At 43.7% G+C, this 13,138-nt stretch overlaps 1 protein-coding gene across 11 annotated transcripts in view; it reads right to left on the bottom strand.

The window, feature by feature from the left end:
* GRAMD1B (GRAM domain containing 1B) overlaps nucleotides 1-13,138 on the bottom strand; it is a 163,853-nt gene that overhangs the window by 119,784 nt on the left and 30,931 nt on the right. For 9 of the 11 annotated variants that reach the window (XM_046685668.1, XM_046685669.1, XM_046685670.1 and 6 more), the window contains exon 2: nucleotides 7,540-7,617. In XM_046685668.1, the coding sequence (XP_046541624.1) occupies nucleotides 7,540-7,617 (78 nt within the window). The remainder of the gene's footprint in view (nucleotides 1-7,539; nucleotides 7,618-13,138) is intronic. The other 2 variants (XM_046685671.1, XM_046685676.1) reach the window with 1 other exon arrangement.

The raw sequence follows: 13,138 nt of genomic DNA, 5'->3' as shown, positions 1-13,138 counted from the left end.
TTTCTCCATTTGTTCATTCATGAATTCCACAAACATCCGCTGAGCACTTACTCTGTGCCAGACATAAGAGATCAGTTTGTCTTCCAGGGTGTCATGGGCTAGTGGGAGACAGATAAGTAAGCCAAAGACTGCACACCATGGGGCAAGTCTAGACAGAACGAACCAGAGCCTACTACGACACCTGTAAAATAGGTGTGATGAAACTTGCCGTCTCTACTCCAATAAGAAGACATGAGGGTGAGTTTGAGTAAGATGTGTAAGACATGAACGTCTCTTAAGCTAGTCAGAGAAAAGGTGACACAAGAAATCTCCAAATTAATTATACCCAAACCTTATACTACTCCCATTCCACCTTCCTTGATCTTAGGAGATGATCTCATTTCCTATTACACAGAGAAAACAGATCCTGCTTCTATTAATCTCACCTTCCCACCACATCACCTACATCCACATCCATTATTATAACCAGTTCACAGCTAATCCTCTTATCCGTGATCTAGGTCTCTCTTTTCTTGCCTCCTCCGAAACCTTGCGTCCTTATCTTTCAGTAGGTGGCGCTATCCAGCTGAGCAAGTTGGAATCCCAGGACTAACTCTGAAGACCTCCCTTCTCTCTCACACGTGATGCTCAATCCATCAGCAAGTCCTGGACGTTTTATCCCCTACATATATCTTGAATTCATCTCCTTCTTTTTCTTCCCTACCACCATCCCAAGTCCAAGCTACTGATATCCTCTGCCTGGACTATTATAACTGCCTGCTAACTGCCTCAGCTGATCTCTGCATCACCAGGGCTGCCTCCATCCTTCACATTGTAACCTTTTCAGAATGCAAATCTGATCTTGTCACCTCCCTTCTTAAAGACTTTCAACGGCTTCTTGATGCTCCTAGAATAAGACTCAAGTCCTTGTCATGACCAGCCAAACTCCTGCCCATCTCATCTCATCTCATCTGTCTCACCACACTGCTTCCTTCTCACCTCAGACTCATCCTTCTGGTCTTGGCTCAATCATTACACCCTCGACCTCACCCCTTCTCTCTAGGTCCAATTGCTTTGGTACACTCTCTCATGGAACCGTGTTCCCTTCCTTTAATACACATATCCAAGTTTGTATTTTCTCTGCCATATACTCAGTTGTGTTAATATTAGCTCTTCAATAACACTGGAAACTCAATGAGTAGACAGCGCATAACTGATAAGTGTTTATCGAGTGAATGGATGAATGATGTTCTCTCTGAAATTCTCGTCCTTGACCTACTGGTTTCTACTTCAGAGATTTAAAAAGTGCTTGTGTCTCCCTGTATTAAAATAAAAATTCTCCTGAATCACCCCTGCCTTCTCCTGTAGGTGCCATCTTTATTTCTCTTCTCCCCAGGCAAACTTCTAGAATGAATTCTCCATGCAGTCTCTTCTTCTTCCCCTCATATACACTCTTCTAAAGCTGTTGTGTGGTTACAGATGACCTCTTAATTGCCACTGCAGAAGACTCTTTTTAGTTCTTATCTTCCCTAACTCTACCCTCTTTGACTCTTTTTGACTTTCTTGCTTATATGATATTTCTGTCTCCTAGTTCTCCCAGCTTCCCTGGGTAATCTGCAAATTCCTCCTTCCTTTGCCTTCTGCTTACACTTTCCTAATCCTAAGACTCTTGGCTCAACTACATTCTCATTTCCAAACAAGTAGTTCTAGTCCTGTCTCCTGAGCTTCAAACGGGTAAAGCCAGCTGCCTAATGTATCTCTCCACTGGCATGCTCCATGGGTAGTTTAGACTCTACATGCCTGAATTAAACTCACTACCTCCCCTGCTCTTCAAATTCTTCCCCCCTTATCCAATATTTTTATAATAATAATAGTATTAATAATAACGGCAAGCACATATATAATAATAGCCGTGTGCCAGGCACTATTCCTAGTCTAATCATTATAGACACACACACTCAAGCCTCTCAACAACCCTATGAGGTATGAACTATTATTATACCCATTTTATAGATGAGGAAAGTGAGGCACAGAGGTGAAATGATTTGCCCAAGATCACACAGCATGCAGTGGAAGCACAATCCCAACCCAGGCAGGCACTTAACTTCTAGACTCTGCTGCCTTATATTTGCTGCCCAAGTCAGAAACCTCAGGTTCACACCAGACACCCTTCCCTGACCCAGATGTAAGTCCTATCAAACCTACTTAACAAGTTTTTTTCAATTGGTTCCTCCTTTTCTGTCCTCACTACCATAATTCAGAAATTTGTCCATCTGGGCTCAGCTTAAATGCCACCATGTCAGTGAGACATTGCTGCCTACCCAACTTAGAGTAGCCCCAAAAAGCCTTGGTCCACCATGTCACCCTTTCTCATTTTCTTCACAGCACTTATTGCTACTTGATGTTTTCTCATATATTTATTTGTTTATAATCTATCTCCCTTGCTAGAAAGGAGAGACAATGGTTATCTTGTTCATATGGGTACTCCCCAAAGCCTGCTAGAATAGCTAGCATGTAATATGAGTTCAATTAATACTTGTTAAATGAAACAACTGCAACAGTTTCTTTCCTTGTCTATCTGCTTCCAGTGTTTGCCCCTTAAAGCCATCTCTCACACTAGGACCAAAGTGATTTTTCTCATAATACCTGGGTGTGACCTTGGTACCCCCTTCCTCAAAGTCCCTCACTTGTTTCCTATCATCTATAAATAAAGCCCACTCTTTATCATGGCAGGATGTAACATGATCAGTCACCTGCCTACCTGTCCAAAGATGATTCCCAGCCACTCACTAGCTACCCTCCTCCTGGGACACGATGTGGCAGCAATACTGAAATACTTGTAGTTCCTGAACACGCCTTGCTTTCTCACGCCTCCATGCTTATGCACATCTTGTTCCCTTGTCCATGTGACGGACTCCTACTCATCTTGCAGCTCTCAGCTGAAGCACAACCCCCTCCATAGAGTCTTTCCAGATATCAAGGCCCTCTCCCTGCCCCCCGCACCCCTGCCCTCGCCGCGAGCAGAGTATCTGTGTGACTCTTGGGCTAATTTCTTAATTCCACTGAGCCTCAGTTTCCTAAACTCAAATATGAAGATAATAATAGCATCTATTTGATAGGGTTGTGTATGTAAGATTCATTACACAGGGCTAGGCACATTAGCAGACAAATTCTAAATTTTATCACTTTATACAAAATTTCGTATGTCAATTATTACATTATATTATACTTGCTTACTCACAGGTATGTCTCACCATAAGACAATGAGGCTCTTGAGGTGAAATACCACACTTCAATCTATTTATCCTGAGTGTCTACATCTGACATTTTGCAGGTGCTCGATATGCTACACATTCTTTGTCTCTGCTTCTTCGAGGACAGAAGAGTACAGATTTGCTAAGAAACTGAGAGCCAAAATCATCACAGTACTAGCAGCTACTACTTACTACCTGCTAAGTTATCAGGCATTTTCCATAAGTTCTCTCTTTTATCCTTTACAAGAAAAGACTTTCACAAATGAGGAAACTAAGGTTGAGTAAAGCTAAGTAAATTGCTTTTAAAAATGCACAGTTAATAAGGAAGAAAGGAGTCAAAATTAAGTCTGTCTGATGTTAAGGCTCTTGCTCTTTCCAACACACCACGGTGCCCAGTGCACACACAGTGAGCCTCTATTCATCTGGCAGCCTAGACTCCAAGAGGCTCCTCAGTACCTTGTAGACAGTTCATCAAGGTTTGAGGAACACAAGCCTGCGTGCAGGAATGGATACGTTACCACATGTGGCCCTGCCTTGGCACTCGCTTACCTCAGCCCTGATCAGGTCTCAATTTTCCTACTAATAAAAGTCTTCCTGGTCACTTGCTACCACATTCTGTTGAAACGAACACTATGTCCATAAAAGGCCCTTAGTAAAACAGCTCGCTTTTCTACAGTGCTGGCTTTGTTTGAAAGTTCCTGCCATTGGGTGAATGCATCAAATAAAGATCTGGAGACTTGAGAAACCCTCACAATTGATCCAGTATGGGCTGAACCTGCCCAGAACATGACTGTCTCCCTGCACCCACCTACCCTCTGCCCCCATCATGGGTCCAAAGGTTTTCTTCCTTCAGGACAGAACACTGATCGAAAGAGGAAAAAAATTCTCAGAAGCCCTCAAGTTTGGACATCACATTGAGCCATTTCCTCCTTTGCTGTAATGTGGACATTTTCTAGACTACAGTAGGATAGCTATTTTGTCTAAATATTGTATCTATTCCAAACGAAACACGAGAAAAAGAAAAATCAATGTTTTATTTAACCAGTTAAATGTGCACCTCATACTGAAGGGTTATAATTTTGATCTTTAAAACAGAAATAAAATCGAAATTTTTTTTTTTTTTTTTTTGCCTCTCTATGAAACTACCTTTCATCCTATAATTGATCACATGGTTTGGTGAATTAGGAGCAGCCACAGAAAAGGGTCCATGTTACCCACCTCACACTTGACCACTTTCAATCCATGATAATAATATCTGTTCTACCTGCTTCCCAGGGAAGTGGCAAAGAGTAAATGAGATGATTACGTGAAGGCCTTGCCCGTACAGGAAACACCAGTGTAACCAGCAGGGTGCGCTGTCCACCAAATAGGGCCCAAAACAGCTTGCGTCTGCCCCCACCATTGCTGAAAATCTCCCCAGGGTGCACATCTCACACTTGCCCCAGGCCAGGATGTCACAGACCAACATGCAAAATGCCCTAGAGAGTCTCCTAATTGGGTGGAAACATATAGAGGAAGGATCAGAAGCAGGGTGTAGGGGTTTGTTCTGAGCTGAAGCTGGGTGATTAATTACCACTCTGGGGACTTGTTCTCTCCAGGAGAACAAACTGGCTGAGAAGAGAAAAAAAGACTTCATTCAGAAAGGCCATGATGAACACGTTCCAGTCCTGAGTTTCCAAAGGGAGGGGTCCACAGGGACTGCCATGGGAAGCATACTTCTGATCACAGCGCTCTCTGTTTCCCACACTGCCCAAGATGAGCTGGTGCAAAACTATATTCACTGTCTACCATGAAGAGTTCTAGAGGCTGTCAGTGAGCCAGGGATAGGAAGAAAAGACCAGGAAAGACATCTAGAGGAGTTTTCTGGGCAGAGGTTTGGATGGGAGACTCTGTAACATTCCATTTGGTTGAGGGAGCGGGCAGAGACGGAGATAGAACATAATTTATATCAACATAAAATTCCAAATAGCAAATAAAAGGTAGGGCTCTCTCTAGTCAGCAAGCAGCCATGTCCTAGAGTAAGAGATGAAGTTGCCTCGGGAAGAACTTGGAGTATGTTCAAATTCAGCACTTTCCTCATCTCTCCCACAAATGCCCCAGCAGCAGAGATGAAATAAACGGGCTTGAGGAGCTGACAATCATAGAGCTGACGGGTCAGGAGCAACTGAAGACAGCATGATCAGAAACGGACCTGGGCTGTAGGCTTGCGGATGTGCAGGGCACACAGCACAGAGAAGGGGCTGTGCTGGGGGAACTCTATGGTTCCTTCTAATTTTGAAAGTACGGCTGATGAAATCCAGAAAGCATTGAAAAGAGAGTGTAGGCCACTCTAGAGACTGAGGGAACTGCCGTCAGATCATAACTGATTAAGCCTCTTGACAAGAATGATTAGTCTTTGCCCCCGGAGGCCTCATGCCTCCATATAAGCTCTGTCTAAATCGATGAGCTGAACTGTTAATTTTGCTTAATAATGAGCACAAAACTGAGAATGAGGGCAAGACTTTATAATCTAAAGAGAGAAGGATTACAGAGGTCCCACCCTCTCCCCCAGGACACAGTCTTTTTTATGACACACCATGTAGCTTTTCCTTGAACATTTCTATTCAAGGGGGTCAGTTCATCCCTCTCGAGGCCTATCCCACTGTAGTACAGCTCCAAGCAGGAAAAGGTCTTCCTTATGCTGCAACGAAGTCCGTCTTGCTATAACTTCTGCCCCTCTGGTTCCATTTCGTAGGCTTTCAGATACTTAAAGAGTGCTGTTATAATCACTGAAAACTTCTCTTTTCCTGGCTGAACCCCTTTCCTTCAATGGATCCTTAAAATGCTATCAGCGATTATCCTGATCCTTCTTTTCTAGACTCTAAGTTATCAATATTCATTTCCAAAGAGTTGGGCATAACACACCAGATGTGACCAAACTAGTACAGACTACAGCGAGACCTGGTTTTTTTTTTTCCTTTTTAACCATACTCCACACTGCCATTAATGAATTCAGACTTTCAAAGATCGTTTGGTACTTGTGTCACATTACTAGCTCATATTTGGCTGGTAAATCAAACCCTCAAGTTCTTTTTCACAAGAAATCTTGTCAAATTAGGCTCCGTGTGGTAATACTACACTTAAGAAACTATTATTTTGGGGGCCGGCCCGGGGTTCGCTGATTTGGATCCCGGTGCGGACATGGCACCGCTTGGCATGCCATGCTGTGGTAGGCATCCCACATATAAAGTAGAGGAAGATGGGCACGGATGCTAGCTCAGGGCCAGTCTTCCTCAGCAAAAAGAGGAGGATTGGCAGCAGTTAGCTCAGGGCTAATCTTCCTCGAAAAAAAGAAACTATTATTTTATATATATGTGTATATATGTAATATAAATACATAATAGCACATTTCCTTTAAAAAATCTCCTGGTTTTCACCCATTGTTCTATTTGAAATAATACTAAATCTTGATTCTATCATCCTCAGTGCACTCCACTCCCTCTCAGCTGAGTGTCTGCCACAAGTTTGATAAATGAGGTAAAAGTATACTGCTTTTTCATCCAGTTTGTTGATAAAAAACAGTAAACAGTGCTAGACCAAAAGCAGGGCCCTCTGGTATGCCAACTGAGACATCCTTTTAGTCAACATCAATACAGTCAACTTTCTCTGGGCACAGCAGTCTAACTTGCTACAACAGACCCCTCTCTGTCTACCATTCATAGGTGCTACGTGAAGCAGATGCTGGCTGGTCCTCATTTCCTGAGTGTTTAACTAGTCGTACCTCAAATACTCCAACGAGAACGTAGGAGCCTCCTTATTCTCACTGCACCCTGCACACCCAACCTCATTCTCATTAACCTCTAACACGTACAATCCACTCCAATCTCGGTGTTCTGCTGCCCTCTGATGCCACGCATGCCATCCCAGGCCATGCAGCTTTCCTCAGGCACAAGACACCCTTTCCCCTCCCCATCAGCACTGTACCCAACCTTTGGGGTATGCCTCAAGTCCCAACTCCACTCTGATGTCCTCTCAACCAATATCTGGTTTCCCGCATCCTGACATCTCCTCTGCTGAACACCAAAAGGCTTTTGCATCAGCCTCTTCGTGGTAAGCAGTGGGACCTTTAGCTCCCTCTCGCTTCTTGGGTGAATATCCTGTCTTTCTAACCAGTCTCTGAGCACAGAGGTCTGGCAGTCTCCAACCCCTCCTCAGTTTCCCACAGTTCTCACTTGTGGCAGAAGCACAATCTTACTCAAACATGTCGACCCCGCCCCCCCCAACCGTGATCTCTGCTTCCATGCTCTCCCTCCTCCTTTGACCTTACCTTTCTTCTCGCGCCCGAGGACTCAGGAACCTGTTCGAGTCATCGTCGTGGCTGCTCTGCTGGCTACTCTGTTGGCTGCTGAGGAAAGACACAGGATATGAACCGTTAACGTTCGGCCTCTTTCTCAACGCTGGGGGAGGTCATTAAGACTTCAGCTAGACAAAGAGATGGCGTTACAAAATTTTAAAGATACAAGCTCCCCGTGTAAGTTTACATGGAAAGTGTACTGACACAGTAGATATAAGAAGTGACACAAATGTGGTGCAAACACCACCCATCACACCTCCGGCAGCAGGGGAAATCCTGACCTATCACCTAGTTCTTCCCGGGCTACATAATCTCAGTGAGCATTCTCTGTATGGGGTCTCTTCACCTCTATCACAGGATACCAATTTCATTCTTCTTCAACCTCATGGGAGACTCTCAAGGGGCTGCTGCAGACTTGGGAGAAGAGGTGTGGAGGGAGGGGAGAATTCCACAGGAAGAAAGACTTCATGGGGCAGGGGTCACCTGGCCTGCTTCCCTGCCTCCACGGAAGGCTGAGGAGGGTGAGGAATAAACGAAGGACAGAAGGTAGAGTCCTCACGCCTTAAAGCCCTGTAGGCAAAAGGATTCTAGAGCTTCAGCCTACAGTTTACATTAAAGGTAGATGGAATTCAACTGTCTTCCATCTTACTTGAGAGGAATTCAACTGTTGTCCATCTTACTTGAGAGAAAGAAAAAAAAGTTCAAACACCTTATGACACTAACTGAACAAACAGCTGATGAACAAATAATTTTTATTAATTGCTAACTGTGACCTATTCCAGGCATCTAGTCAGGAGTCCCCAAACTACACCCACAGGCCACATCTGGAGCTTTCTTATGTTTCACAGTCCCATGAGCTAAGAGTGGTGTTTGCTCTTTTAAATTGGTTGGCAAAAAAAAAGTTTTCTAAAGAGTAACATTTCATGACACATGAAAATTATGTGAAATTCAGTATTATAAATAAAGTTTTATTGGAACACAGCCACACCCATTAGTTTACATACTATCTACGGCTGCTTTTTTGCTACAACAGCCTAGCTGAGTAGTTAAGGCAGAGCTGAATACGTTAAGCAGTGGGACCTTTAGACCCACGAAGCCTAAAATATTTACTATCTGGTCCCTTACAGGAAAACTTACCAAACTCCTGTTTTGCATAGATTCTATTAGTAACAAATTCCTATTACTATATATGTCACTATAATCCAGGCTCCAGTATAACCAAAATCGTTTCCTTGTTCTGGTGGATTGTTGAGCACAATAAAACACATTGATCTCCACGGAGTATATTCCTTAGACTAGATCCCCAGTAGACTGAACTCGGAACAATCTCGTAGGGTAAGTGCTTGCTCCAGTGCCTGCACACGCTCTCCCAAAGAAGTGCACGATTTTTTGTGGTCACAGTTATATCCATACTTTTATGTTCTTTTCTTTCAGCAAGAAGAAAACGAACTTAGAAGCCATTTACATCAGATTTTCAAACTCACACAGAAACCAGAACAGCACCACACACAAAGCCCAAGTTGCCTAGCAGAACTAAGTGTGTACACAATCTTTTTCTCTTTCATTTACTCAACACAAAGTCTTTTTGCTGCTTGTCGACTGTGGAGTAGCTACTCATCATTTCCTCTTTGCCAGGTCTCACAGACTTGCCTACTAAAAAATCCTTAGAACAAAATTGCACTATCATGTTGTTGACCCATGAGATTTCTTACAGTGGGACTGACCTGTTACAGGCATCAAGCCCCCTCGTCTATATAACCTGGGATCCATGTTATACTATAGTAGGCAACCCACAAATAATTAGAACTCAAATTCCAAAGCAGACACAGCTCCAGAGGTGAGCATCAAAGAGAAGAAAACCAGTCTATACCATCAGGAGCTCACGCGAGAACAAGTAGAAGGGGGAAGGTCTTTGGACTCCAAAAACCTCACAGCAAACAGGGCTCAATCAACCCAAACGACCATAGTCATCATTACAGCCTTGGAAGAGATAAAACTCACCTTGATTATAGCTATGATGGGCTGGTTCTTTCATCTCACTCTGACCTCCTCTGACAATCAAAACCTAAAGCTAAGCTAATAAAAGGGGCTCCCAGCCAGGGTTTCAGAAAACTAATTCTGAGTTGATATCAGCAAGTCATCCCACTAGATGGCACTGTTGACTTCCAAACCAGAACCTCGAGGCCAACCCATCCAGGGCTTCTGGAACCAAAACTAGAACCAACCTTCTGGTGCCCCCTTCTGGCCTTCCCATTGCTTAGAAAACAGTTCAGAGGGTGCAAATGAAAGCAACAATGGATCATCTTCAAACTGCTTATCGGTTCTAAATAATTAAGAAATACCAACCTATAGGCATCTGATAAACAGCTGTATAATGCCCTCTACGTACGCATATGTCAACAAGAGGCAGCACCAAGGCAAGAGTTAAGTCTAGGCTCTGGCATATGCTGCCTGGGAGTGAATCCAAGCCTCTCCACTTCCTAGTTACATGACCCTGAGCAAATTATTTAACGTCACTTTCCTTACCTACAAAATGGAGACAGATGTGAATGATAGTCTTACCTGGTAGAGCTGTTTTGAGGATTTAAGAACGAACATATGTGAAGTATGGAGAACAAATGCAAGCTCTTATTCTATGCAAGGTATTGTTTTGTGGGTCATAGAAAATAAAGACATGAATCAGACAAGGATCCTGCTCTCAAGGTGTTTACAATCTGGAAAGTAAGATTCAATATAAGCCACTACATTTAAAATGCAGAAAATGATAACTCTCTAAAGTAAATATTAAATGCTACAGAAACAGAATAGAGAAAGATCACTTCCTCCTGTGGCCGGTAACAGAAGACAGTCTCGACAACAAGGGTTTTACACGGACACTTGAAATTCAGATAGATTTGGGATAAGCAGAACTGAGAAGAACAGGCATTCCAGTTCAGCTCCTTTACCAAACACTTCTCACGCACCAGGCACTGTGCTAGGAGATGGGGACAGAAGGAGCTCCCAGTGTAGGAGGCATGAGTAGTCACTGCAGTGCGATGCAGCAACACTAGAAGGATGGACAAGGGGCAGATGGCACACACTGCTGTGAGGGGTTAAAGGGAACACGTCAGAGAGGCAAACACTGAACAGGAGGGACTGCAGATAAATCCATGGTGGCAACAGCACAGGATCCTTCCTCCTCTAGAGCCCCCAGAACGGGCCTGGTCCTCTCTCCTCCCATTGTTAGAACTTAGTTTTCAAGAGTCTTAAGTGAGATGGATGCCAACTACTCCTCCACTCAATCCCATGAAATAAGACTGCTGGGCAGAATTTCCAGAGATTCAGACATTGCCTCACCCTCTCACATAAACGCTTTCAATTTTCCTCTTACAAGAGCCTTTTCATCTGATACAGGCCACCTGCATACCGGGGCTCATCCTGCCCCCTAAATGAATCTGCCAGTCTTCCGAGGTCATGAAAAAAACGACCTGCATTACTAGGGTGTTTACAGGGGAGTATGGAATGCCAGAAAGTCAAGGGCCACATCCCCAACCACTCCATTTTAGTCAAGGTTTTGGTGGGACAGGTGTCCAGTCTGAGCTCTACAGCTTAAGGAAGTTGAGAAATATCTGTTAGAAGCCTGAAAAAGGGGGCTGGCCCCATGCCCTAATAATTAAGTTTGGTGTGCTCCACTTTGGTGGCCTAGGTTCAATTCCCAGGCATGGACCCACACCACACAGCAGGGTCCACAATGTGGCAGTGGCCCTCATGCAAAATAGATGTTAGCTTGGGGCTAATCTTCCTCAGGAAAAAAAAAAAAAGATAAAAAAGAAAACCTAAAAAAACGCTAAACAAGGATTCGGAATGACCTAGCCTGGGCACCAGATGACTAAAAAGTCAGCTTAACACCGCAACAAAGGGAACTTACATAAGCAATTGTTTGCTTTCCCCCAAAACTCAATCCTTCCCATTGTAAATTCAAACTTCAGATAAAAATCACTATATAAACTAAATTTTGAAACACTAGACCATGTTACTAAATAAGGTGGCAAAGCCCTTCTTGAAATTCCAGAATATTCCTGAGGGAAAGCAGCTGAAGCAAATCAAATCCAGAATCCTGGTTTTGTTGCTAGTGCTGGGAGCTTATCCTAGACACTGACATTAAACCAATACACTGGGAAGGGCTGGGAAAAATCTGTTGTCACTGGAGGCAAAGCACACGGTCAGAAGCAGAAATTCAGAGGCTATGATCAGGAAGCTCACAATGCAGGCTGAGTAAATTCCCATGATTCCACTGATCCCCCTACCGCCCCCACCCCTCCCCCACCCCCCGGGCCCCAGCAGAAACTTGCAGAAAGTACAGCCTAAACCCACAAGCCGCCAAGAAGGGGTCCTTTTCCCCACTGGGAAGAACAGCCTCACTGCTAGGGAGAAGGAATTTGGCACCTTTTCTGAGTTGGTGCTTCATAAGCAGAAACAGCTCTTTCACTCCTAGACAACACTCAACAGGTCATGCCTCCCAAACCCAGAAGGTTTTGAGAGATTCAAGGGGTTCCAAGCAGTTATGGGGACTTGCAAGCTGTAATTTAGTATTTCCAGAGCATAATGGAAACTGTACATTTACCCACACGATGGCTGTGCAGACTAATTTATCGCATTTTTTCGCTTTTGGCTGTAATCAGAGCAATCTAGCATGTTAGCACCAATTATCTCATGCCAACTGGAAAGTTCAAAAGACTCAGAGGGGCTCTGATTGATATATGTCTTTGATTAATAAAAATAAGGAAAGAAATTATTCTAGGCAGTGGATGTAGTAGAAACAGCATGGAGACAGACAAACCCAGGTTTGCCCCGGGTTTGTTTCTTATTGGCTCTGTAACTTTGGCCAAGTCATTTATCCTAGCCTAGCCTCTTTCCTCAAAAAATGGGGACAATAGGGGCTGGCCCCGTGGCCAAGTGGTTAAGTTCTTCCCATGCTCCGCTGCAGGCGGCCCAGTGTTTCATTGGTTCGAATCCTGGGCACAGACATGGCACTGCTCATCAAACCATGCTGAGGCAGCGTCCCACATGCCACAACTAGAAGGACCCACAACAAAGAATATACAACTATGTACTGGGGGGCTTTGGGGAGAAAAAGGAAAAATAAATAAATAAATAAAATCTTTAAAAAAAAAATGGGGACAATAAAATACCACTTACAGAATTGTGTTGAGGATTAAGTTGTGAATAATCCAATCACAGTAACTGAGCTCAGGATTTAGAGTCAGGAAGATACAAGTTCTAGTCCTGACTCTGCCACTCAGTGGGGTGATACGGGAAAATTATTTAACTTTTCTAAGTGTTAGATGTGGGTATACCACATGCCTTAAATGATTGTAGTGAGGATTAGAAATGGCAGAAATCATCTATAGAAAGTGTCTAGGGACATATCTGGTCCTTGATAGGTATACTATAAATGGCGGACATCAACGGTACTTCATATTCACAGTTTGGCAGATAAATATTTCGAAACATCCAATGCATGGAGGAAGATAATAGACCCTTATGTTGAGACCCACTGACCTGAAAAGTAGGGTCACGCCATCACTGACAA

The sequence above is a fragment of the Equus quagga genome, chromosome 14 (assembly GCF_021613505.1).
Source record: "Equus quagga isolate Etosha38 chromosome 14, UCLA_HA_Equagga_1.0, whole genome shotgun sequence".
Taxonomy (NCBI): domain Eukaryota; kingdom Metazoa; phylum Chordata; class Mammalia; order Perissodactyla; family Equidae; genus Equus; species Equus quagga.
This window is presented reverse-complemented; position numbering and strand designations above follow the sequence as displayed.